This window comes from Tenebrio molitor, chromosome 5 (genome assembly GCF_963966145.1).
Source record: "Tenebrio molitor chromosome 5, icTenMoli1.1, whole genome shotgun sequence".
NCBI classification, from domain to species: Eukaryota; Metazoa; Arthropoda; class Insecta; order Coleoptera; family Tenebrionidae; genus Tenebrio; species Tenebrio molitor.
The window spans coordinates 2,150,815-2,177,640 of NC_091050.1; the positions used below are offsets into that span (position 1 = coordinate 2,150,815).

At 39.4% G+C, this 26,826-nt stretch overlaps 1 protein-coding gene across 1 annotated transcript in view; it reads left to right on the forward strand.

Moving 5' to 3' along the window:
- LOC138130661 (protein big brother-like) overlaps positions 1 to 18,303 on the forward strand; it is a 31,849-nt gene extending 13,546 nt beyond the window's left edge. The window contains exons 3-5 of the mRNA XM_069047267.1: positions 7,725 to 7,955; positions 17,036 to 17,115; positions 18,063 to 18,303. Coding sequence (XP_068903368.1) covers positions 7,725 to 7,955; positions 17,036 to 17,115; positions 18,063 to 18,084 — 333 coding nt within the window. The 3' untranslated portion in view covers positions 18,085 to 18,303. The remainder of the gene's footprint in view (positions 1 to 7,724; positions 7,956 to 17,035; positions 17,116 to 18,062) is intronic.
- The last annotated feature ends 8,523 nt before the right edge of the window (positions 18,304 to 26,826 follow it).

The window sequence follows — 26,826 nt, forward strand, 5'->3', positions numbered from 1 at the left end:
CGACGCCAAATTTAAAAAACCACCCTTTGAAGGATTATTGGGATTTTTAATGTCTGATCAACATAACTCAACATGTGGTAAAACTTGGTAGTTGTGTTTATGGAAGTTCCTTCCTTTTCAAGTTTCTCTTAGCCCAATAAATCGTCAGTTGGCAAACATTTTCGTGTTTACTGTTCTACTCAAATTTCCATGTTTTCCTTTGTTCCAAGAAAAAGAAATCATTGCTCAGGAACCACCCAAATTGAACCATAAATAATGACAGAGATTTTTATTTAAATAAAAGAAAAAAGAAGAAATTTATTGTTTAGGTAGTTGTTATTGTTGATAATCCACAGATAATCCAAAAAAATTGTCCAACTGTCCAAAGACTGTTTTCAAAATTACATTTATGTTAAAAACGTCGGTGTAAAGTCTAAGCTTTAAAATAAAAACGAAAACATTACAATGATTTTTTTTTTAAATCTCGGCGAAACTTTTTGTTTTTCTTTAATTTTCAGAAGATGTGAATGTGTTTTTATGACAGTGGTGTGTGTGCAGTACAAAATAAATTCTCAGAGACTCCAGAGTTCATCCAGTAGTAATTTTTTTTAGGTTTTTAATTCCTGTAAATAGAAAATTTTGCTACGTGGATTATGGTGACATCAGACACCAATATCTACCAATTAATATAATGTAATAGTTTTCCATAAAATATCTTAAATTTTTGGTCCAGTGGGAACCGAATTAAAATTTCCGTCCCTCGTAATAGTTGTGCAAATAGTTGCTTTTACAAAATCCGGTGAAAAATTCGAGTTCGCCAGGCCTAATCTTCCGGATTTTCGTCGGGGCACGGGCCCGGCAGCCCCCGTCTTAGAACAATGCCCCGTGAAGATTTACTGCCGCTTTAAAACTAAATTGGTCTGTTCTCGCTATACAACTGGCGACAAAAGCTCTGCCCCGGGACATAAATTAAAAACGCTCGGTGAAAAGACATCGGCCCCAGACTGTTGCAGCACTTCTTTGTCCGTGGCGCGCCGTTTTGTGCCCTCGGTCCCGGCTTAGACAGTTAACTTAATGTCCGATAATTGCCCCTCCGTCGAATTATTCAAATCAAATAGACGAAATACTCGGAGGTGTGTAATTTCGGAATTCGTCGGCGCAATTTACGTGCCGCGGATTTCTCCCTAATAACACGTTTTTTCCCGGGGGCTCCCCGTCCACTTATGCAGATGGCGGCGGACAAATTACCGCTTCGAAGAGAATTTTCGCTTCTTCATTGTCCCAAGCTTCCTGAAAACGTGGCCGGCCCATTCATCATCCGGACACAAACACGAGGGTGGATACGGCGGAATTAGTCAGGTCGCAGTAAATTAAGCGAGAATGTTGAACTGCTCCAGCTCGTGCTGACTGCTATTATGTTACAAGAAGTCTTAACAGCTGTCGGTGATGTTTTCTTCTTAAACATTTCGAGCGTGCGCCCCCACTTGACGCCGAGGACCACCGAGGGGTGCTTGGTATTTTTAAAGTTCAGGGATGTGATGAGCGCCGCGTGTTCCCATTGTTTTCCCGATTAACACGGTTGAACGACGAATTCTTTCTTATTTTTGCACTTTTTCCACATTCTTGTCAAATACTGACGCTACAACAATACATTGCTCCCGTACTTTTGTCAAGCCATACAATAAATTAGGGTGGACGAGCTCCAACACTGATAACTCTAAAAATATTTAAATAAATGTTTTCAAGAAGGATACAACACTTAAAGTAATCTTCTTGTTATTGATCAGCACCGATAGAAACATCCGTGGGGCGGCAACAACTGTAATGTAGTTGTCAAAGTGACACTACATAACCTCACAATTTTCAACGTAACAATTTTCCGGGGTGCATCACGTTCTGTTGCCAGTTGCTTTGATTCGTGAGCGGTCTCTATTCTAGAGAATGAAGCATAATTTACGAAATAACCGTTCTCAACCATCATCATTATTATATTTATAGTGCGTAAAGATGGTAATTATAGACCGGAGGAGGCGCAATGTTCCATAAGGTCTGCGAAGAGGTAGGAGTCCTTGAATCTCTCCATTATAAAAACAGAGCGGATGCAATTTGGCTCGGAAACGCAAGAGTTGCGTGTCTTTGGCGAAAATCGATCTGAAACGGGCAAATTCTTCGTCGGAAGTTGAAGATTCTTCGGGAGGAAAGTGCAAAGCAACGACGACTCTATCCTGGCTGAATTCTCATGGTAGAAAAAATCCAGGTAGGGTCCCATTCGTATTCAAATGGAAGGCAAAAGGCAAATAATAAACAAAAGGGCACGGTCCATTTTTAAACAAAGCGTGACAAATGGACAACGAATTCGACAAAAGAAAGTCTAATCGGTGTAATTTATTTGTCCGTGTCAGGATTGACCCCTCGTTAATGACGCTATCATGCCCCTTAATAGCATCAAGGGGTACAAGGGCAGAGACAAAGGGCGACACATGTTTGCTTTGTACCGAACTGGTCCGATTTTTTCCGTGCGGAATTTTTTTCGTCGCGTAATAAATTTTTAATGGCCCGCCCTGCGCATTTTACGGCCCTGTCCGGCATAAACCATGCCGGAGACAGTTATTGTTATGATGGGACGATGGATTTTTGGATTTCTACCTGGCCGTAATGAGGCGCTTCCTTTCGTTTTGTTTCTCGATTTGGATCCGGCATCACCTTCCGATCGCCGACGGAATTAGAGGGAGAATTCAAGAAGCAAACTTTTTGCTTGAAAACGCCGGTTCGAGCTGTCATCCTGGTCCGGAGAGAAACCGCACCGGTCCGGTCCCGGAGCGCCGAGTCCGGGTGGCGTTAGGTGGAGCGCGACCGATCGATCGTAAAAAGTACATTCAATAAACAACAATTTTTAGGATTAACCACCGATTATTTGGACAAGGCGAGGCTGTAATGATGCTGTCTAACGCGGCTAAAATTAAGGCGCCTGAAGGCCATAAACCGTTTTACGGTTATTTATAAAGGCATGGTATGGCAGAGTTACAATAAACACAGGTTTATGATATACAATCCGGGCTTTGAAGAGCCGCTCTTTATTGGGGCCGTAATATGGACCATCCGGCCGGGGAAGGCGTCGGGGTGCATCTGTAACAACTGTTGGATGGCCGGCCTGAGAACGTTTGGTGGATGTGTGCGCCTTTGACGCGGTTTAGGCGACGACGGCGTTAAACGGAGGCGGCGCGGCGGACGCGCCGTACGAGTATTAATAGAACGGACGGGAGACGATTTATGCTCAGGAAGTACATTCTGTTTCCAGCAGTAATTGCCGCGAGTAGGAGGCAAAACATCAATTAGGACACACTAAACGGAAAATAACTGAGTTTAATTGAACGAAAACAAACAAACCGGAGATTCTTACAGCACAATGTACATACGAGACACTGAAGACTTTCAACAATCGGTCTACGGACTGGACCGGATGTAGCACACACTCTGTAATTTTTACTAGTTTTGGAAAATGTAAAAATACACGACAATCACACAAAGATACTCTCTTTACTGTCTTCTTCTTATTACTTATGTGTCTTTTTTTAAATTTCAAATTTTTGAAGTGAAAACTTCTTTAGGCGCGACACGCTAAAATCGTCACGCGACACGCCAAAATCGTCAGGCTCTTTTCTTCTTACACAATTAGATCATGTTCACTGCATTCCAAAAACAGTTCAAAAACCACTCTTTGCGCATTTTTGTTTATCGTTTTCATTAGGCACCGGCGACAATCTCTCACCGGAGACGATGATTTAAAGTAATCCGGTAACTGGTGCGCTCAGAATTGATTTTTGCTGACGCAAGCGTAACTGTACTCGCAAAACCTGTGCATTTTTAAGGAGCATGCAAACACGTCTGTTTAACAGATGGAATTCTGTCGCACAAAAAGTGACCACTTCCATTTCGTAACCAAATCGTCTATTAACCGTGTCGAAAAGTTCCATCACCGCTCCGACGTCTCCTGTAAAAGAGTCACAATGGAAAAGACCATCTCTTAATTACACAGCAGTCGGCCACGTTATCGTAATTACAGATCGACTCCTGCTCTTATAGAATCTACGAATGCCATCACGTCCCAGATTGCTAAGGGCATTCATCCGATTGTGTCCGCACCGTGATGCCGACCGACACTCGCAACAATATGTTTTGATTTGTCCTTTTTACGCGATTGTGATATTGTAATTAGATTTTTTGGTCCCGTTGAGCCGGCCACAATCGGACGCCGCCAAACCGAATATCCCCCGAGAAACCCTTCAGGCACAAAAAACCACCACCGAAAGGGTTGGAAACGCCGAGTCACGGAGAAAAGCGACTTCCTCATCGACTCTGACAGATCATCCTGCCAGATGGCCCTAATGATTTTGTGATCGAGTTAGGAAAATTTTTTTGGTCCTGCCCGGAGGTGGACGCAGATGGATCGACCGGTCCGTTCGAAAAACGATAATTGGGATTTCCCTCTGTTGTTGTTGCGGAGCTAATCGAACAGTCCTTGAAGATTTCTCTGTAGGTCACCTTTTAATACCGAGTGCACTTTATTGCCGTTTAACAATTAATTGCCTGAATACTAATGGCACGGTGAATCATTTATTTAGTTTGTGACAATAAAGCGGACCTGATCAGACATGCCGCACACGCCGCATAATCATATCGCAACAAAGAAAATTCTGACCACCAGACGATTGTTTTGACAAGGGGAGAAAATTGCATTGTCTCGAAAAACAACGCCGGTTTCTGAACCCGAATGTGCGATGAGGGAAAGGTGTGACGAAGGAAAGGAATGCGGTGGGAGACGAAAGTTCAGAGTGGAAATGCAACTGGAATAGTTATTTCTATTTGTGCAAAAAGAAGGGAAATGTCGCTTGCGCAATAACCTTACTTTTTGACGTTACGGGCACAAAACACTGAACTAAAGTCAGCTGACAAATGTCAGCTATCTGGTGATGTTAACGTTGCCAACCCAAAGCGATGAAACAAAAAATTCCTTTGAAATAGATAAATGTTTTATTTTTCATATTTATAAAATAGATAATTCGATAGAAATAGGTTCTTTGGGCGAAAGTCATCTTTATCTTTAAAGCATTTAAATTATTTTTTTTATTTTTATTAAATGAAATTCTCCTTCAACTCTGTCAAAGCTGACAACCGGAAATTTTCAATGTTACCAACAGATTTAGGCATTCTTGATCACGTCGTATCGTGCGTTCAAATGAAATCCTGGGCTGAGTGGCGTTGGAAAAATTAAACCGTTTAGAACAGTGTAAAGTTTGAATTTCCCGCCGTTTGACACGAATGACATTTGTTTATGTTTAATGTTTCTTTTCAGCAAAGGGTGCCCTTAGATATTTGCCTCGAGAATAGGAATCGTTACGTTATTCTATTTTTGGATGTAAAACATTGCAAAGAAAGAAAAAAAAGAAAAATTTTTTGGCTCTAAATTTTAGGTTAGCTGTCAACATGCTCCAATTAATCTACGCTTTAAAAAAGCACAACAATTGACGGTTTCCAACGCCTTCCCAGCCCAGGATTTCATTTGAACGCGCGATATTAGTTAATTGTTATACCGTGTGAGCAACAATTACTGATTCAGTTGGCAATAAATTCTGGTGACTTTTGGTAACTTTTATGTCATGTTCCAACGAGAAAATCATTTTATTAATAAAACATTACAAAAACCAAAACGTTTAAATTCGAAATGTATACCAGCTGTCAATAATGTCAATAACAACAAACCGAAATAGGTAAGTACAATTCAGTCTTGAAAATTTCATGTAAAATGTTTTATTGCCCACTGAAAGAGTTATTGTTGCTCACCCTGTAATATTTGTTAGTTGTTATTACTATTAAACAAATTTTCTACACATATTAAGAAATGTTACAGTTTTCAACGAAAACCTGCACAATAAATGTGAGAAAGATGCTTCAAAATTTTGTAAAATTGTTCCATGTCTCTTTTATTATGCACCACGTAGAGCTTGGCATAAAAGTGACGTATCGACAATGTCGTCATTAGAGAAATCCTTGAGCACTTCCTTCCTATTGCTACAACTAACTAGAAGGGCACCGATAAGAAAACTGTTGTTTCACATGTTTTTGTTCGATTATTTCCTTCATATGTTTAGCAACCAATTGCGTGACAAATATTGACCAATCAAAACGAGAAAACAAAAAATAACCCGATAAAATTTCTCTAAAATGCACACTGTGCAATAATCTGATAAAAAATGTCGGTACCTGTTTTTTTTTTTTTTTGTAATAAATTATGTATTTTGAGTAAAAAGGATTGGAAATAATGCGTTTGTTTTCATTCTATTCAGGAAATAATCAGCCGTATACCCCTCGCGCAAAATTTTAATATCGGCAAATTTTTTGCTAATGAACTCAAACATCCATAAATTATTCGGTCAGAAGACCAATTATTATCAAATAAAAACCCTCGAGTTCGTCTCGTGCTCTTATTTGATAATAATTGGTCTTCTGACCTCATTTATGGATGTTTTCGTTCATTAGCAAAAAATTTTGCACTTGGGATATAATATGTGATAATTTTCAATAAAATAGTAAGCAGAAACTTGACGTGTTGTGATTGTTGCGTTTCAAGAGTTTCTCATCTCTTCGTAAGACAATGTTGAATGTTGAATCTTCCGGTTGTTGCCAGGTTCGCGATCAAATTGCAAAAAAACTGCTCCCTCCACCTCTTCGACTTGATCTGGTTATCCTCTCCCAGATTACCCGAGTGCCTACTTTGTAAATTAGAATCTCACTATCCACTCTTTAATTCTTCACGCTATAACAGCTAACTGTACGTCGGAGCACATCACAATAATCACTCCGCGATACCGTTAACGTTGATGGATAAGAAGTCATCACTGGTCCATTGATGAGTTCGAAAATGCAAGGAACATGATGGTGAAAACGGGCGAAAATAAAATTTTTATTGTACAAACATCGTTACTGAGGTCATCAATTATTATACTCATCGCATGAATGATTTCATAATTTTATGTTCGTTTTACTGCCGCGAAACGACTAAGAACAATCGTGTTGACACTACGGATTCAACATTTCATAAAACTGAAAGATTTACGGCGTCTGTTGCGGTCTGACTGTTGCACAGAGGAAAATTTAAATCGTTTCGGAGTTGATTCGAATCTCGGGGGAGGGATTTTGTGCGCGCGGTTGGCAACATTGTGCAGCGATAGAAATTTTGACATTTCTCCGAGGCTTGTTCCAAATTTGCGTTCTCACCTGAAATGTTGGACAAAGGCGAGGTTGTCTCGTTGTCCGTTGGCCGCGCACCCCTTTCGGGGCCGGTTCGCCGCCCCATTATAATATTATAATGCGAATCAAGTGGGCGTCGCCCGAATAAATCACCCCGATCCGCTTCTGACCAATGGTCTGTCCGCACCATCTGCGTAAATTAACCCCGAGAAATCCGCCTAATCCCCTAAAAATGCGATCAACCCTCTTAAAACGTCATTATTAATTGTGACACGTCGAATAATAACAAACAGTCAAAGGTACAAATGCCTCCCGCGGGGTCATTCGACGCACCCTTCTCTCGGAAAAAAGCGCTACAGATGTCGCCAAAAAAACCCGATAACGACATAATTTTCGCACGCCTCTCGGACAAAGGGTGCGCTACCCCGTGCCGGGCCCCCCGGGGCTCCCGCCGTCGGGGCGTAATTTCGTCAAACTGAAAAGAGTTGTTGTCGCAGGTGCACATCAAGGCTTCGTTCATCATGAACGGGGTGTGCGTGAGATGGCGGGGGTGGCTGGACCTGGAGCGGCTGGACGGGGTGGGCTGTCTGGAGTACTGCGAGGAGAGAGCAGCCCAGGAAGACGCCCTCCTCAGGGAGCAGATCGACAGGTACAACCAGCGGCTGCGGGAGTTCGAGGACAAACAACGGGGCTACAGGCAGCAGGACCGACCCGAACAAGACCTAGAGGTACGTGTCGGCGCCCCCCTGCAGAGAAATTACATGAAGCTGTACTGAAGCAGTGCTTGTGGCATGATTAACTAAGTTTTTCTGTTTGATCTGTCTCTTTTTTTACTTTTATTTGTGTAAATATTTATCGTGAGAGTTGTTGAATGTTGACGTAATTCTAGTTACCCGACCCATGCAATATGTAAATAAGAATAAACGTATTTTTCATGATTTTCTTTGTTTTATTTGAGTTTGCGCTTTTGCTTGTTTGCTGTGGTGCTTCCGATCGAGGCGAAGACATCGACTTCGAGGAAACGGTTCCGGTGCCAGTGTTAACATTTTTATCTTTGGTGAGTAGCTTTAATAAATAAACTGTGAAGATGGAATAATTACAAATTTTTGTTGGCACGAAAGATAATAAAGTGGGAGAGAAGTGAATTCAAAAATAAACTTTTTAAAAATACAGACGAAAGAGAAACTTAAAGGAACAAGAAAGCAACAAAAGAGAAAATTTTGAAATAAAAAAATTAAAACCAAAAAAGAAAATTAAACAGTCGAAGGAGTGAGATTAAATAGAAAAACAATAGAATATAGGTAATTGGAAGAATCTTGAATTATACAAATAAAACAATCAAAAAAGGAATACCTAAAACACGGAGAAGTAAATAGCAAAGAAAGAATGAACATGGGCGATAATCAAACAAAAAATAAAATAATAATTGTAGAATTTAAGAAAATCGCAAGTTTTGTTATGAATATTCTGCATGAAATAATATTGAAAAAACTATTGATAAAAGTGATAAAACAAAAAAAAAGGTTGAAGAAAATACATAAGTAAATTAATATATCACAAAACAAAGAATGAAAAAGGGAATCGAAAATTTCCAATTTTGAAATACATATAGGTAGGTACATATACAGGGTGATTCACGAATAGTTGACGCGCGTTTATTCCTGCAACAAAAATTACTCTCTCATAGAATACTTCGGTGTTTTTCAATAATTTTAATAAAATTTTGTGATCATGGTAATCCGATTTCAGCAAAATGAAACAATAGTGTCAATCAAATGTGTCAAAATAATTATATTTGACGGCGCTAAATCAGACACTATTCGTGAATCACCTTGTATTTAGCTTGAATATGTTCTAAAAAGAAAAGAATTAAAGCTAAAGATTTAAAATGTAACAACAAATGTAAAAAAAATATGTAATAGTAAAAAAACAAACAACGAAAAAAGCAAAAGTCAGTACAATAAATAGTTAAATTGCCGTACAATTATTATTGTTTAAAGAGAATGCCGAAGTACCAAAAAAATTAATACTTATCAAAACTGGAACATGCAGTTAGAGAAAACTAGGAAAAGTGGAACGAAGTGATTATTTTCTTGTTTATAAAATACAAACGAACGTTCCAACAAAGCGGTAGCCCCTGTATTTAAGACGCCATCTGACGAATCACAGTAAACAAAGTTAAATCATTCGATTACAATTTTTACCTAGAGCACGAACAGATTATGTAGGTATACAATGCATACTACGAATGGTTAACTATTGTCGGATAACCACCTTGAAATTAAACATAAGAAACTTAATCAAGAAATGGGGGAGGAAAGAATGAAAAATGTAAACGTGAAGTATTGTCTTTTGTCTGAAGTTTACGATGGAAGTAAAATTTTAGAAAATGGAAGGAAACGCCAAACACCTTAAAGAAAACAGTGGAGGCTCCACGGTCCACGCAAAACTTAATAAATCGCCGTTTTTTAGTTGGCAGAAGCAAATATTTTTGATATTTTGCATGTTAAAGCTATTTTTTTTAGATTTTGCATTTAATTTTTCTTATCGAAATAGAACTGCATGCAAATGCAAATCTGCATTATCTTTTGCTTCTATTATGCTACAAATGAAAATTAAAATAAAATAAATGAAAAATGCAAAACAGGAGAGGGATAACGTGAATACATATAATCTTTCGGGTTAGCAAAACTCGAAGAAAAATTTTCGTTGCCGCCACCACTGACCCAGCTGACCCTTTCTTGTCGCGTTTATTTATTTTTTCCATCCGTCGCGTCATCCAACACTCTGGCAAATCTTTTAAGCGCGAGCGTCGGACCGGAGAATTGCCGGATTAAATGAAAACCGGAGCGGGTTCGGTACCCGTTTTCGCCCCCGGCGTCGGTACCGTCGAGCGAAATCTGTTTATTCACCGTGACGTCTCCCACGCAGATTTCTCCACTCACCCCTGGATGCATTACGCCCTGATGGGGCTTAATCCGATTTACGCGCACCTGTTCCACGGAGGCGGCGCTCTGGGAATGCGCATGTGGCGGTTCGAATCGAAAAATATTTGCACGACGGCGGCTCGCGAACGCCAGTGAAAGTTTTATTGGTCGTGAGGTAATAATAAATGGCAAATCCACAAAAACCTTGCTTTGGAAAGGCGCAGACACGTGTGGAATTAATCAATTTGTCGGCAAGTTTTTTTCCAAGTTTCATTCTTCGGTCTCGTATTTAAATTTGAATTTGTTGTTATCGATAGCAAACAATTAATCGATAAAAAATTTGATTGATCGCTTTTTTTCGGCCAAATTAATTCCAGAAGTTGCTGCTCTAAATGGTAACAACTTATAATAATTTACCGCCTCTTTATTGTCTTCTCGTCAAACTATTAATTTATTTTTTTCATGCTTTGTGCTTTGTGTGATTGCTTACGTAAAAGTTTGATACTAAATTACACAGGGTCGCAGATTTAATGAGTAAGAAAAATATAAACAATATATCTACATATGTATTATAAATACAGGGTGTCTCAGCTAAGACTTTCGAGCCTAATAACTCAGTTATTTTCCAGCGGATTTTTGTGAAATTTAAAATGCAGATATTTTAGACGGTAAAGAATAAAATCCCATTCATGCAATCACCCACGTATTAAAAACGTAATTTTACATGCCTTTTTAAAATCTTGAATCAAGATTTACATAAAAAATTGATCACAATAAAAAATGCTGTAAAACTCGTCCTTGAAAGACGTCTGGTTTGCAAGAAAAAAGCAAAAAACTGTGTTAAACGTGGCTGCAAATGCAAAAACGTAGACGCGTATGAAACAAACGCGCAATTTTGCAGAATTTTGGTCATCCCATTTCGCAGAAACGCAGGTGACATATTTGACGTTTATCTTGCTAACCTTACAAACATTTACAAAATTAAAGACAACATTTGGACGTAATTTATTATACTGGATGTTTTAATTCATCCATAAAGGACTAAAACACGATCGGGATATTTTAGCAAGGTAATTTAGTTCACGTACGCATTCTGTGTCTTCAAATTAATTGATGACTCTCTTAACCTTACATTTTGTAAAGCCTACATTTGGACAGTGTTCTACGAGAAAACGAACTGTGTCATTGAAGTTCTTACGACACTCTCCATAGGCAATTTTTTTTTCCTTTTTCAACAATATTGAAATTTCTGTAGTCTATTTTTAGAGTATTTTCAATAAATTTCCACTATTTGACGTTTCTAATAAAGCGCGCCTAATTTTGACAGACTTTAAAGGGTGTACAAAATGTTGCTTGGAAATTAATCATCAATTGTTTCAAAAGGTAACTGCTCAAATACCATCAAATTTTACATTAAATTTTTAACGACAAAGTGATTTACTTAATTGTTTGTGTAGACCCCTATTTTTTAATGTTTAACAATCTAATAATAATCGCGCATAATTTTCGATAAAGGAAACATGTGTTAAAATTACATTTTTTAACTTGAGGTAATTTTATTATTACTAATTGAACCTTCACGGTCTAAAATATCTGCATTTCAAATTTCATAAAAATCTGTTGGCAAATAACCGAGATATTATAATCTCGGAAATCTTAGCTGAGACATCCTGTATATAAACAATACGCAACAGATTTGGTGGAAGAAAGCATAATGATGTATTTATTTCTTGAAAATATTTATTTATTCGGCTATAAATTCATTCTCTGCATCTGCGAGTGTTGAAAATCTGCAAGAATTAGTAATTCAATTTAATCTCTTATTCTTAGTAGAAGTGAAGAAGAATCGTGTCCAAATAAGATTTTGGAGAAGAGTCTAACTCACAAAATATAAAAGCTTTGGATTAGGTGCTGTTCTACTGGTTAGTTCCTATGTAAAAACAGAAGAAAAAATATACCAAAAGATTCTTTCTTAATACGGCGATTAAAAGAACAGCAAATTATTTGTTAAGGGTGGGAGAAGAGTTAAAATTTGTTGCATTTTTCAAAATTCATTTGCGTCCTGTTAGCACTACGGAAAACTACGAAAAAACAAGAAATAGCTACTTACTTACATCAATATAACAAAATGAATAAAGCAGATGGACCGTAAGAAAAAAATCAAATTCCATAATCCTACTCGTCAGCGAATAAATTTAATTTTAATTTGTTGCACTTCTAGATGGCGCCAATCGAACCGTATAAAAAGTCATTTATTTTGTATTGTATTGATGCATAGAATTAGGTTTATGGTAATTTGAAAATTCTTTGCGGATATGCATAGACATTTGTAGATAAATAAATAAGATAAATGTCGATACATAGTTAAAATTCTTTGCAATTCTTTCGGCAAGCTACATTTGCAATGTTTCACGCACTATTTAAGCTTCAGCGTGAACGTGAAGACATAAGTTATTGACTAAGAACAATAGTCTTTACCAGATTAAATTCGAAGCAGGTTTTTTTATTTCTTATTACTTTTATGAACTGTGTTTTTGTTCTACGATTGTGTTTAGTGCACGAGCGCAGCGAGGACAATAATTACACGAGGGATGGCAGAGCTAACTGTGATGTGAGAAACGTTTATGATTATTGCGCATGGGGGGTGCGTTTAATATTCATCGTGCGCATCATGCAGGATCATGAAAGTAGTGATGAGGTCACATCGGTTAATGAAGCGTTAATGAATTAATGATCTCGAATTAACATTCACGCCGCCAGATCATCGCCGAAATCGAAATCCTCCGTCCCATTAGGCGTTGGCGAGGCCGCCGCTCCAGTGGCAGGTAGCACTCTCCTTCCGGCCCCTAATTTCCAATTTACACGGTCCATCTATCCTGAAAACGTGCCATAAACGCATCCACACAACACCAGCCGATAACGTTCTTACACAGGTATTAAATTTCGAAATTTTATCTAGTCACCGTATCAATGGCCTAATCCCATTGGCACATGAAAACATGTGACTGTCGGCACTCTATATAGACGTATTTTTTGTGTGCGCCCCTTTATGCGCAACAACGACACTTTAAAACGCTCGTCGACGACATTCTTAATGGGGGCCTTCGCGTAAACACGGATGGCGCTTGGTGCGGCAGTTTTTTGAGGCGGCCCTTTTGAGGGATTACGGCGAGGGGCGGCTGGATATATTTTGATTTCAATTAAACGATTTTATTGCGCCGGGGACGCCGCCGACGACCCTCGGAGGGTGGCCGACAACCCCTTCGGTCCCGGGCGGGTAATTGTTTTTGGGACGTGAATCGAGGAATGTTGTTCAGTTTATTAGAGTCGGCCCGGAGGGTCGAGATTAGAGAGAGAATTTAATAAATCTGGAGGGACAATGGGCCGGGACTCCAATAACGCAACGAAAAAATGCTTTGAGGGAGCTACACGGACGAGTTTGGAAAATTGCTGGGTTGATGGGCAGAAATGTTGAATATTTCCAAGGCCCCCCTCAGATTTACTGAAATTGCGTTTACTTCTTTGGACAATTTGACAGACGAAAGAGGAATGGCGAGACAAAAATATGTGTCCTTGTGTCAAATTAATCAGGCCCTCGGCTTCGCCTCGAGCCTGAAACACAGTTTTCCCACTGGAAAATACACCTACCGTACTCTAATGTATTAAGGCCCATACACAATGGCGTTAACGTTACGTCGATGTTAAAACGTTAATGTTAACGTTAGATCTAGAAATTCAAAATTACATGTATTTCATTGTGGACCGTTCACAATGACGTTATGATGAAAATTAATGTTGCGTGATATTGTTAGCGTTAACGTTAGTTCTAGAAATGTTCTGGATTCTTAACGTTACATTCTAACATTAGCCAACGGAAATAATTTATAAAAAGTACTGAAATACATGTAATTAGATCTAACGTTAACATTAACGTTTTAACATCGCCGTAACGTTAACGCCATTGTGAAAGGGCTGTTATGTATTCATTTTCTAAACGCATGATGGTTGGACATGATTTTTTGGCACATTTCACACGTTATAGTAACTTTGACAATATAAACTGTCATCAACTGTCAAGTATCAAGTAAAAATTTATTCAGTTCGGATCTATTTTATTGTTTGTCCTTTCACACTGACATTTTTACTCTCAAATGACATTTTATACTGTCATAGTTTATACAGAGTGAATACTCTAACAAAGTCATGGCCAACCCTCATGCATTTAGAAAATGAATCCATAATAAATGACTATATAGTACCGTGTGAGCAACAAGTAAGTACTGATTGAGTTGGCAATAAATTCTGGTGATTTTTGATGACTTTTATGTCATGTTCTAACGAGAAAACCATTTTATTAATAAAAGATTACAAAAACCAAGACGTTTAAATTTGAAATGTATACCAGGTGTCAATATTGTCAATAAAACAAACCGAAATAGGTACAATTCAGTCTTGAAAATTTTATGTAATTTTTTTTTTTGCCAACTGTAACAGTTATTGTTGCTCACCCTGTATTATCCGTAATAGTGTATGTACTCCGGCAAAATTGCCGTGCCGCCGGGTGGAGGTGGGATACAAAAAACTATTTTAATTTTTAATCGGCAATCTATTAATTTTTTTTAAACAGAATTCGCCTCTCGGACAATCGAAATCAGTACCCTCTTAAATCTTGTCGAAATTAAAAGCCGTCTCATCACGACGACACCCACCAAACACGATAAGTACACATTTTATTAAGTCACCGATGCGTAAAATTCACTTGCTCAAACATTTCTTAATGTGCCATTATGACAAAACTCGTTCGGCTTGTTCATTTCCGTTAAAAACCAAACAAATTCCCACGATAAAATCACGATCCATGACCGGCCGAAAAACGTCCACTTTCAAGCTTCACCGGTGCGTTTTTGACTTGCTCCGTCGACAATTAGCATCGCACTTGCATAATGACAGAAATCGGCGATCGACGACCAAGTCGCCAATCTATCAAATTCTAATCAGACTCGTCCGACAGTATTAAATATTCTGGCAAAAAACTTAAGAAATAAGAAATCTTCTTGGGTGAAATGATCTAGAAGAGATCCAAACACAAAACACATACGGTCTTCTGTTGGTCCTTCGTGTTCTTAATTTTCTCACATTTCGTTTCTTCTCATTTGCTTACACGTTTCCAAAAATGTTCCCCCTCCTGTACACGACAATGAACGTCTTCCCTTTTCACATCAAATTATTTTGAAACGCTCCATTATTTTCTTGATTTCTCGTATTCTGCAAGACGAACGAACCCGTCAGACCCAGTTGCTGACTCTCAACAAAGCCCCGAGGTCCCCTTCGCCCCCCAAATCCGACACTAAGCTTATTATGCACCTATCCAGATCCGACATATGCTAACAGTAACGAAAACGTGGCCAAACTCGAATCGCCCCGGGGGGCCTCATAAACACAAATATCCGGGGCCCCTTTTTGATTTTTCACTTCGGCACCTTTACCGTCGTGAATGCGCCAGCCCCGCTGGGCGAATCGAGGAGGGAGCCCCCCGGAGCCGACCCCCCTGGTGCCGAGAGGTCGCGATTTTTTGGGGATTTTTCGACGATTCGGGAAGCGACAACGTGTTGCACTTGTGGCCCCGTCTCGATGAGTTATTGATCCGGGAGGGCGAGGGATGTAGGCCCGTCTGGGGCCATTGTGTGTGAAACTGACCGGTGCAGAGGCTTTTGTGCGTTTGTTTGACTAAACAGGATGCAGAATCGCTGCAAATAACTGTAATAACATAATACTAGACTTTCGACAGATGATTTATTAAAGGGCCGCTCAATGGGGCTATTCACGCTCAAGAGCCATGATAGATTTCATATAATATTTAGACGTTTCAGGGGAATTTGGATTTATTACGGAGGGCACTGATGTGTTAATCACGATAATGAATCAATTTTGTCTGTCATTTTGACATTTGACAATTGTCACTAACCCGACCGGTACCAACCGTCCGCTAAATCCCACCAAAACGTCAACCTTGACTGTCAAACTAGCCGTGCACTGATTGATCTCGCTTTTTCGCCGATTCCTCAAAAGCAAACGTTCTTTCCGCAGAAGACGCTTCCCAATCCGCGACCTGTCGATTTTTTTCGACACAGTGACCAGCAAGAAAGCGGAATGGACAGCTGTGGTATACAAATCCGTGTCGCTGTTTACGGACCGTGGACCGTTTGACGTTTTGTACTTTTTCCATTTCAGGAATGTCAAATAAACATTCAAACGGAATAAAAAGAAACGTTTTAGACACGGAGGCGACTCTTCGATCCACCGTTTTTACTCGACAGACGTACAAACGAGAGTGATCTCGTCGGACTTTTGGTTTTCGAAGAATTTCTCACGGATTTGAAGAAAATCGAGCGAACGCTTGACCGCGGACGACTTTTTAGCCACTTCTTCGGGTCGATTTAGTTTTTTAATTTCGTCGAGTTGGCTGCATTGCAGTCTGACAGTTCACAACTGTCACCACAACGTTTACCAAGAGAACGAAGATTTTCCGATCCCCGGTGCCATTACTCACCCTCCGTCACTCACCAGTCAGTCGATCAATCAATCAATCAATAAAACTAACTCATTAAAAGCGATCGCAGACGTGCCAGGAATGCGCATAGATGGAAATCGGGCCGACACGACAATGACAATAAACTCGGCAATATGCATAACATACTCGTGACAGCTTTTTTGTTGTACAACAGCGAGCGCAGCGTTCGCTCTAACGAGCGTCGAGGGTGGCATCGGGGGGCGCGACCCTCGCAAATTAAAGGGCGACCTCCTCTCGCCGTCTATTAGATCCGTTCCGGCACAGCCAATCCACTCAAATTGCCGAAGCTGACTGGGATTTATTGTTGCAGTTGAGGATGTCCACCAACCTTCACGGAGGACACCACGGACATCACGGACCGGTGTCGTCGCGGTGCCACGGACCTCCGAGGTAGGTGTCAACTTTGAGTCAACTTGAGCTTGATGGCGGCGACAGAAAAAACTAATTTATCGGTGATCAGGGTGGGTCAATATTTGGGGATTTGGAGCTTGTTTGGATAGCTGGGTCCATAAATGGAGAGATTTGGGGCGACATTTGTAATAATTACTCATAAAAGCTCTGGGGTGTTTGCAATCAGTGCAGCCAACGTGATTGTTATGTCTTGGTTTTGGAAGCATCTCGTGCGAACGTCGTTTGCATAATCCGGTGTCAAGCTTTTGTGAAACGGCTCCAAATAATTCGTGACATCTGTTTACAAGTTAATATATGTCAAAGGTTTCGCCAAAAAGCGCATCGAATCCGACCCGAAATGCAAACGAGGCCCCTCTCCCCTAGGATTTTTTCCGTCCTCGGAAACAAATCCATTCCATTCCATTATCATCCGATCTACAAACATGATCTCGAATTTTTCGTTTTGTCACATGGTACATTTAGCCCTTGTCAGGCCAGGTAAAATCACCATCAGGTTCCCTTTGAAACGCGTCCTTTATGCCGTCGAAGCTACTGTATTCGCTAAGTAGTGACACTTTGACAATGTTGAAAGGTTTTTTGAGCCCTCCAGAGGGCCAGAGGTCGCGTGGAGGGCTCCGGCGTGGGGCCAGGGGGCCGGCTCGTCTGGTCCGCTGGGACCGAAATTGATATGTTTAAAGTTGTCCGAATTTGTGAATGGAAGGGCGATATTTTAAATCGTCCGACAAAAGCGAATTTGCCATCAAGAAGTTGTGTTGAATGCAAACAGAATTGACGCTGTTCGGACAGTTTCGGGGTGGAAACGAGCTTTTGTGCGAGACGAGGGTGACTTACGATCACCCAACAGGTAATAAATGCCGCCTGAGCTGTTTAAATTACGTTTTGGGATTTGTCCGGAAGGATAATGATCTGGTCTGTTCTTGTTCCAGGAGCGAGAGGAGGATGACCTAAGCCGGCACCGGCCCTGTCGTCGTTAATTGTGATATTAATTTAAATGTTAGAGTTATTTCTGTGTATACGACATAATTTATCTCGTCCACCCCAACCCCATCCCTTTTTTCGGACATATCTCGACGAAATCCGTTCCGTTCGACTCCCAATTTCTAAAAATTATGTACGGTGTGTACCGACCCCATAAAGGACATAAAATAAAAACTGTGTCTCGATGGAATACAATGCTCATTCCACCCTTTTACACGAAACGCCTAAAATTATCGCCATGTGTCGGTGATTTTCCTTGAAATTATTACATCACTCTCCCCATCGACCCTTCTTGGGTGGCACGCCAAGAACATAATTAAATCGGTGTGATTTTTCCGAAACATTGCGCCGCCACAATGGCCCCCAAAGGGTTGCAGCCTTTTTCGCTAAACGTTAGAATTTAAAATCGCTCAGGCAGAATGGAGTGAAGTGAGGTGTGTTAAATTTAATTTTTGTTACTGAGCGTTACGTTTTTATTGTTTTGGTACCTAGGAGGGAGTGTTTGCCAACTGGAAGCTTGCGATCAAAATACGGAAACAGATTTGCAAATTTGGAAATCGATTCCCACGCCACTTTGTCGTTTCGGCTTCTTACCTATCCAGTGGCGTGCGTTATCGCCACGGAAGCCGATAAAGTGTTAATGAATTATCTCGCTTCCGGTGGGCCATTAGTGTGAGATTTATTCGTGACGTTTGTCCCAAGAGAAAAGTGTCAAAGTTTGCATTCACCGAGTGATCGTTAACTAAAAATAAAGCCGGAAGGAAAGAGAGTGACTTGTAGTAGTCAAAACAAAGAGTTTTCGAGATAAGGCGGACATGTAATTTGGGGATTATTATTGGTGCACAGCTGAACTGGTGAGGTGATACGATATGCCCTTTGTCACGACCGTGTTGATGCGACACTAATCCGGATATTTTTCCGTTTTCACATTAGCTCTATTATGACGTTCGGAGAAGTGTTTTCAAACACGGACGAATGATAGGTGTCGGGGCTATTATTAGAGCTTTAATAGGGCTTTTGTATTTATTACGAACGGGCGACTTTCACACCCGTCCCACACCGATTTCGATTCAATTTTGTCGCGAGCTTTTTAAATTTAACATTTCATTTTAAACAGGTAACGCGTGTTCAAAAAATTTGTTGTGTAGTGGCCAGGTGAATTGCTTTTGTTTTCATTATCATCCGCTGTCAAGTATTACGGGAAACGGGAAGCGTGGAAGAGTGGACAACAATCGATGCGAATTTCAAGAATTGTTGAAAAAAATGAAGGTACATATAATTGGAATTGAGAAGCTAGCTACGTTTGGAAAAGAGGGAAGAACCAATGCCTGTTTGACCACAAATATGTATATCTGAACACTCCTTATACAGAGGGTGTCTCAGCTAAGATTTTCGAGCCTAATAACTCAGTTATTTTTCAGCGGATTTTTATGAAATTTAAAATGCAGATATTTTAGACGGTGATGAATAAAATCCCATTAATGCAATCACCCAAGTCTTAAAAACGTAATTTTTACATGTTTTTTTAAAATGTTGAATCAATTAAGATTTACATAAAAAATTGATCGTCAATAAAAAATGCTGCAGGGAAAAACTCGTCCTTGAAAGACGTCTGGTTTGCAAGAAAAAAGCAAAAAACTGTGTTAAACGTGGCTGCAAATGCAAAAACGTAGACGCGTATGAAACAAACGCGCAATTTTGCAGAATTTTGGTCATCCCTTTTCGCAGAAGCGCAGGTGACATATTTGACGTTTATCTTGCTAACCTTACAAACACTTACAAAGTTAAAGACAACATTTGGACGTAATTTATTATACTGGATGCTTTAATTCTTCCATAAAGGACTAAAACACGATCAGGATATTTTAGCAAGGTAATTTAGTTCACGTACGCTTCCTGTGTCTTCAAATAAATTGACGACTCTCTTAACCTTACATTTTGTAAAGCCTACATTTGGATAGTGTTCCACGAGAAAATTAACTGTGTCATTGAAGTTCTTACGACACTCTCTATAGAAAAAATGTTTTTCCTTTTTCAACAATATTGAAATTTCTGCCGCTTTAGTCTATTTTTTTTTCAATAAATTTTCACAATTTGACGTTTCTAATAAAGCGCGCTCAATTTTGACAGACTTTAAAGGGTGTACAAAATGTTGCTTGGGAATTAATCATCAATTGTTTCAAAAGGTAACTGCTCAAACACCTTCAAATTTTACATTAAATTTTTAACGACGAAATCTAATCTTTTCGTTGAATCAGACAAGTGATTTACTTAATTGTTTGTGTAGACCCAAATTTTTTAATGTTTAACAATCTAATAATAATCGCGCATAATTTTCGATAAAGGAAACATGTGTTAAAATTACATTTTTTAACTTGAGGTAATTTTATTATTACTAAACTTAACGATCTAAAATATCTCCATTTTAAATTTCATAAAAATCCGTTGGCAAATAATCGAGATATTAGGCTCGAAAGTCTTAGCGAGACACCCTGTATATTTGGACTCCTGGACTGTCAAAATAAAATTTATCCATGCTTTGATTGTAATGAATTATATCGGGTATTCATTTAAATTTATCCTCAAAGTGGGCGTTGAAGAGTCGATTGTGAACGCACCACAGATTATGGATCACGGAGCAGCTGTTTATATCTAACCTCACTTTTTGCGTTGTTTGTGTTTTGACTATGCAGACTGAGAAGAGGTGCGTTCACAAGGCCAACTTTGAGGAGAAATTTAAATGAACACCCGATAGATTAACAAGAACTGCAAACGGCGATTTTTATTGCTGCCAATACTTTTCTGTTCTTTGCTAGATTCACTTTAAAATAAAAATGTTCTTCCCTTTGATTTAAACACTACGTGTTTAAAGGTTTAGCATTTGAAACCTTAGGCCCTTGGTGCAAAGAAGCCATTGATTTCATTAATGTCATCGGAAACCGACTTATCGCGGAATCAGGCGATTCATAATCAAAGAAATTCCTTTTCGAGAGGATTTCCCTTGCGTGGAAACGTGGAAACGCTGCAAGCATTCGGGGCACTTTTCCAGATTCCGCAATATTATCGGAAATTTTTGTATTATAAAACAAACATATTTATGTAATTATGTTATTAATATAGATTTCTTCATTTTTCATTCCTTCTTTCTTTGTAATTTGTACCTACCTCTATAATTTAACAATGCTTTCTTTGCATCCAGATCAACACCAAGCAGGTGTGCTTTTTCGTTTCGAGATCTTTCCAGTTTATAAAATTTCTGTTGAGAGAACGTGAAAAGAATTAAACATGTGGTGGCACATGCCAATTTAAATGCGGCGCTAACTTTTCCCCGTCCAACAACAAACAATGCATTATCGTCGATAAAAAAATTAAACAACAATCGATTAGTCATTCTTACAGGCATCACGAGCAGCATAAAATATCCACGGGTACTGGCGATAACCTCAATAGCGAACCTGACGACTCATAACAATTAGCCCACAGACAATAATTAAACATTAAAAATAGTTTATTTATCCGCCGAGATTAGTTAACATTCAGGGTAGAGCCTCGAATACCGATTTAAATATTGTAATTTATGAAAATGCGGCCGTAAATATCTGCGGTCATCAAACGGCCCCGATCCGGCCAAACCGCATCAATTTCGAAAATTCAATCACCGCCGACTGCTTATTGTTATATTGACTTCCGAACGTGACCGACCCCTCCGTCGACAATACCTATAATCACGAACGTTGTTAAATATCTGCAATTTGGCATCGACCCATTTGTACATAATTAGTCCTGTCAGTGTAGGAGGACTCGACAAAGGAGCGGGACGGTTGAGGGGTGGATGCAGAAGAGGGAGGCCTAGCGGTGAAAAATAATCATAAACGAGAAAAAAAATATGCGGACTAGGTACGGCGAGGTCGGGCTGAGGCTGTCCAATTAACCTGGGATTAGCAGACGTGCACGTGGCAGCATGGGTGGCCACGCGACCAGATAATACCTCTGATGCCCAGGATGAATTGTAATTAAGTTAATCGCAGTGAGCGGGGCTCAAGCGATGCGATCAAATCGGAGGTGACAAGGCAAGTCACTGTGACAGGAGTGAAAGTGATTCAGATTGTTTAAAATGCTCTTTCACAGATTCAAATGGGGAAATTAGACTGAGAAATTATTTGGCAATCGTGTCGAACGAATTATTCAGATTTATGGTGCGTCGTTTTCAAAGTCTGTCTGCTCTGATAATTCCCGGAATCGGCGATTCTCAAACTGTTCAATCATTCGCTGTCTTAGTATCTTAGATCTTGATGACAAATCGTACTACATATTAGACAAGAATACGAATTTACCTGAGGGCCATAGGCAGCCCAAAATACGCCTTCCATTGCCACGTTGATAACCTACTTCCTATTAAATTAAATATTTTTTTCAATCAACGTTATCTCAAATAATAGCATCACGAGACTGACATCTTGTCAGTTTCTTCATAATTCTCGTGCTGTGGCCAAAGCCCAGTAAAACGTAAAATGTCAAGAAAACTTCAAACATTTTTAAGTAGCTTGATTACACGTTTTATTTATATTATAAATATCGAAAAGATATCACCGACTGATGATTTTTGGGTTGCCTACTGCCCTCAGGTAAATTCGTATTCTTATCTGAATAACTCTGTATATGATCAACAGAAAAGTGAAAAAGGGCGGCCATAGAAAACATGGGGTGACATAATAAACTGTCACTTGTCAAATTTGACGTTTATAGAATTTAAAAAAAAATAGTTTGCAATCTAGGAGATTCTTGGCAGATTTCTGTTTTCGAATTGAGAATGCAGAAAATGGTGATTGGGTTTACCATAGACCTTATTTGTTGGAGTTTTGGCAAAGTCTACTTATTCGTCAAGTATCGATGTTACTGTTCAGCGTTTAGAACAAAATACTAAATGACACTAATGACATTTCAACTGACAATGTAGTCAACAGCTGTTTAAATCTAACCTCACATTTTGCGTTCTTTCTGTTTTTAATCTGCAGTTTCATTTCTTCGATGCCAAATTTAAAAACACGCCTGTTATCTAAGAAAAAAATTTCTTGAAATATGTATGTATGTAATAATACAAATAAGAGAAGCAGAAAAAAATGTAGTTAGGAAAGAAGAAACAAAATTGAACACATTTATTGCCGAGGAACAGAGTTTAGAGCGAAACACGATGAAAAGTGTCAAATCGCGGTGGACTGCGCTTTGACAGTTGACATTTTCGCCTGTCGCAAAAGCAATCTCCGTCATTTTTTTTGCCTCGCCACGATGATGCATCATTTTCGGCAAAATAAAAATGATGGATCGCCCCTGCACACTCGATTACCAAAGGATTATCGCCGTCGTAATGACCCCACTACCCTTCCGGATTCCGCATTTTTGTTATGTTAAACGTTCGGACGCACGACCGGCGTAAAAAACATCTCCGATAACGTCGACGATAAAAGACAATTCGCAACAATCGATAACTGGCCGGGGGTGACGTTAAAGACATTTGACACGTGAGTCACTGTAGCCTGGTGGATCAGGTGTGGTCCTGTCCGTCTGCAGGATTACATTACGCCTCGCGTCACTGATCATGGGTGATTTGATACGACGAGAGGACGATCATTGTTTCACGCTCAGCTGGCTACGATCATGAGGGAGTAAATAGTTGCTCGTAACGTGTAATTACGACGGACCTGTTCGGTTTTCAATTACCGCCGGGGCAGGTCGTATTGATTTTCGATTCGATCACGCAGACTAAAAATTGCTAAATGGGATTTTTTTTCGTGAGAATTGACTCGATGGGTCTATTGTATTTTGTTTGTTTTTGAATCAGTTGGTTCACCTGACATGCACATTGTTTAAATCAATTGCAAAATGTACGAAGCTGATTCAAAAAGTATATTCTGATGTACCTACTGTTATGATCCTTTTTCTACACTCTTTGTTTTTTTATTGTTGTCCTTTCTCTAAGTTTTTTTCTTCCACATTACAAAACCTTACATGGCAAGGTATTATGTACATCTTTTCACCTCCAGTGTGCAGCGAGTCCAACAATCACACGAGCGACGAAAAAACATTTCGGTTCCGTGATCTGCATGCGACATTTTAATTTCTTCTCATTCGTTTACTTCACTTATTTTTATATCAAACGTTCCTAATTCGAGTAATTTGAACCGCTTTAGGTCGGAATTAATTTAATAAAACCGGACGAGGGGACGTGGGGTTCACTTTGTGGAGGTAGCGAAGCCGTCGATATCTGCCACGATTTATCAGGGCTTTGAATAATAATGTTTGAAGAAGGGTTGCGCGCATTATGGGCACAGGGTACGTCTTTATTTAAATTCGCCGCTCGCCGGATATACGGAATGTTTGTTGATGGAATTATAGCAATTATATGGCGCGACCCTTACTATTAGGTTAGGATCAAAGGGTGAAATTCGGCCCCGTTAAACAAACAACTCTAATCTTGGCCTTGTCGCTATATTTCACGGTTTTTAGATTATCGCAGATCTACAAGCTACCCCCATTGAAATTTAAATTTATTCCAGTTCAAACAATTATTTTTGGGGCGGATCGAAGAAGAGGTAAAATGCGCGCAGTGGAAATACAACAGTTGAATTTTTAAAAAGAAGATGTATTTGTCTCCTCATTACAAAAACAATCTATAAACACGACGAACTGTGTTAGAATCAGCCGCCGCGCACGCGATCCGGCTCGAAGGACCATTTCAAATATCCACGGCCCCCTATCGATCGTCGATATTTTAATTACAGTCGATAAATCATTCAGTAAAATGTACCATATAAAATCGGCGAGCCGGCCGCGTCCATCCGACAATCGAAAATATATGCAAAACACTTTTAAATTATGCAAATCGCGTTATCGCTGAATAATTAACACGTCACGCCCTTTTCCATTATCTAACGTTAAGCGACAAGTGTAGCTCCCGCACCCCTTTTCGCGCGACATTCATCCCTAATATGCATAGGCGGCAATGAAAACTGTTGCGATATCACGTGTCACGTCTTTATGAACACGCTTTGACACTTGTGTACGTGATATACTGTCCAACAGATGTTTTAGCGGAGGATTTAATCAACGCCGCCGATAATTAATTCCGCAGCGCGATTTGCATGCGAGGGGTGGTACACCTGTTCCTGCCGACCGAGGATAAAACAACAATAATAGTAATGCTAATCTATGCATGTACATACGTGCAGCGTGCTGGCGCACTTCAGGAGTGATTTTAACACTAATTAACATTTCAAAAGTGTTAGTACACGAAGGGTTTACATTTTCCAAATTTTACCGGGATTTAAACCTACTTCAAAAAAAAATTCTTATTTTTTTTTTTTATTTTTCACTCTACCTTGATTCTTTTATCTATTGGCTTGCTTTGGCAAGTTCTGGGACATTTTTAAAAACACTTTTGGTCACAATGAGATGATGCAGGAGCAGTTGCTGGAAGAGCCTCTGAAAAAATGTCCGTCCAAAATGCAATTAACGGTCCGGTGGAGATTCTTTGTTTAAAGCAAATCAATCGTGGCGAGATTATTGTTTCACGTTCGGGCCGCATTAGAGTTTTTCTCCACTTTCTACATTACAAGAGCGTGTTCTGTCAGTATTGGTGGATGACCGCAATGGCGCTGATTGTCTGCCTCTTCGGATTGAATTATTGAATGGGAACCGCAAATATGCATCTCCACCCGAGTTTATTTCGGTTCAAGTTCGGATTGTGGTTTGTTTATGTATTTTTTACTGTCATAATAACACACTTTGTTGCAGTTAAGGGATTCGTTATTTATGGTTTGGATTTTTTACGAGAGCACACCTAGGAGAAACCTCAACAACGAAGGCGGCGGCGAAAGAGAATTCGTTCACAAAGTGTCAAATTATTGCTTTGAGAACACGCCGAACAAGACTGATCTTGGATGTCACCTTGAGCTGCTCCAGCAGTAAACTGAATTAACATTTGTCAGAAGTACAACTGTAAATGGACTTCCAGAAACGTCAATGTATAAATTACAAATGCAAATGAGTCATAACATAAATTAAACATTAAACAATGCCAGGAGAAATATTTAATTAGCATTATGCAAAATCTGAGAGTGATTATTCCAGTTTTCTTGGAAGTTTTGCTATTTTGGGATAATTCCGGTAATGCTTTTCTCGAAACTCATTTTTGTTTATTAACGTTGTAAATCGGAAAATTCTGAGAGAACGAGGTGATGACGTTAAAACTGGAAGAGTGAGGTGGGGGTAATATTTTGTTTGTGTTGTGTTAAATGAGCAACAGAAGTTGTAGGTGACAGTGGTATTCGGTGTGACAATTCAAATTTAGCAGAAGTCGGTCAGTGTCATGGGTTGTAAAGCGACTGCACTGAAACTGTAGTTGGCTTCTCAAGCGTAAATTGCTTCATCAGAGTTGTGCTTGATTTGCTAAAAATAATCCCAAGATGTTAACCAGTTGACAATTAATTTTTGGAAAATTTTGAAAGCTTGGTTAAATGTGAAAAACACCAAAGATAATAAATAATTGTTTGGTGTGTCTCCTACTATAGTACAGTCATTATTACGTGACGTCTGTAGAGTTTTTGAAACCACTAGGTATTTTCAGGGACTAATTTGAGTATTTAACTCATAATAACCCACAAATATTCTTCACCAAGCACCATCTTTTTGCTTATTCAAGATTTAGTAAAAAAT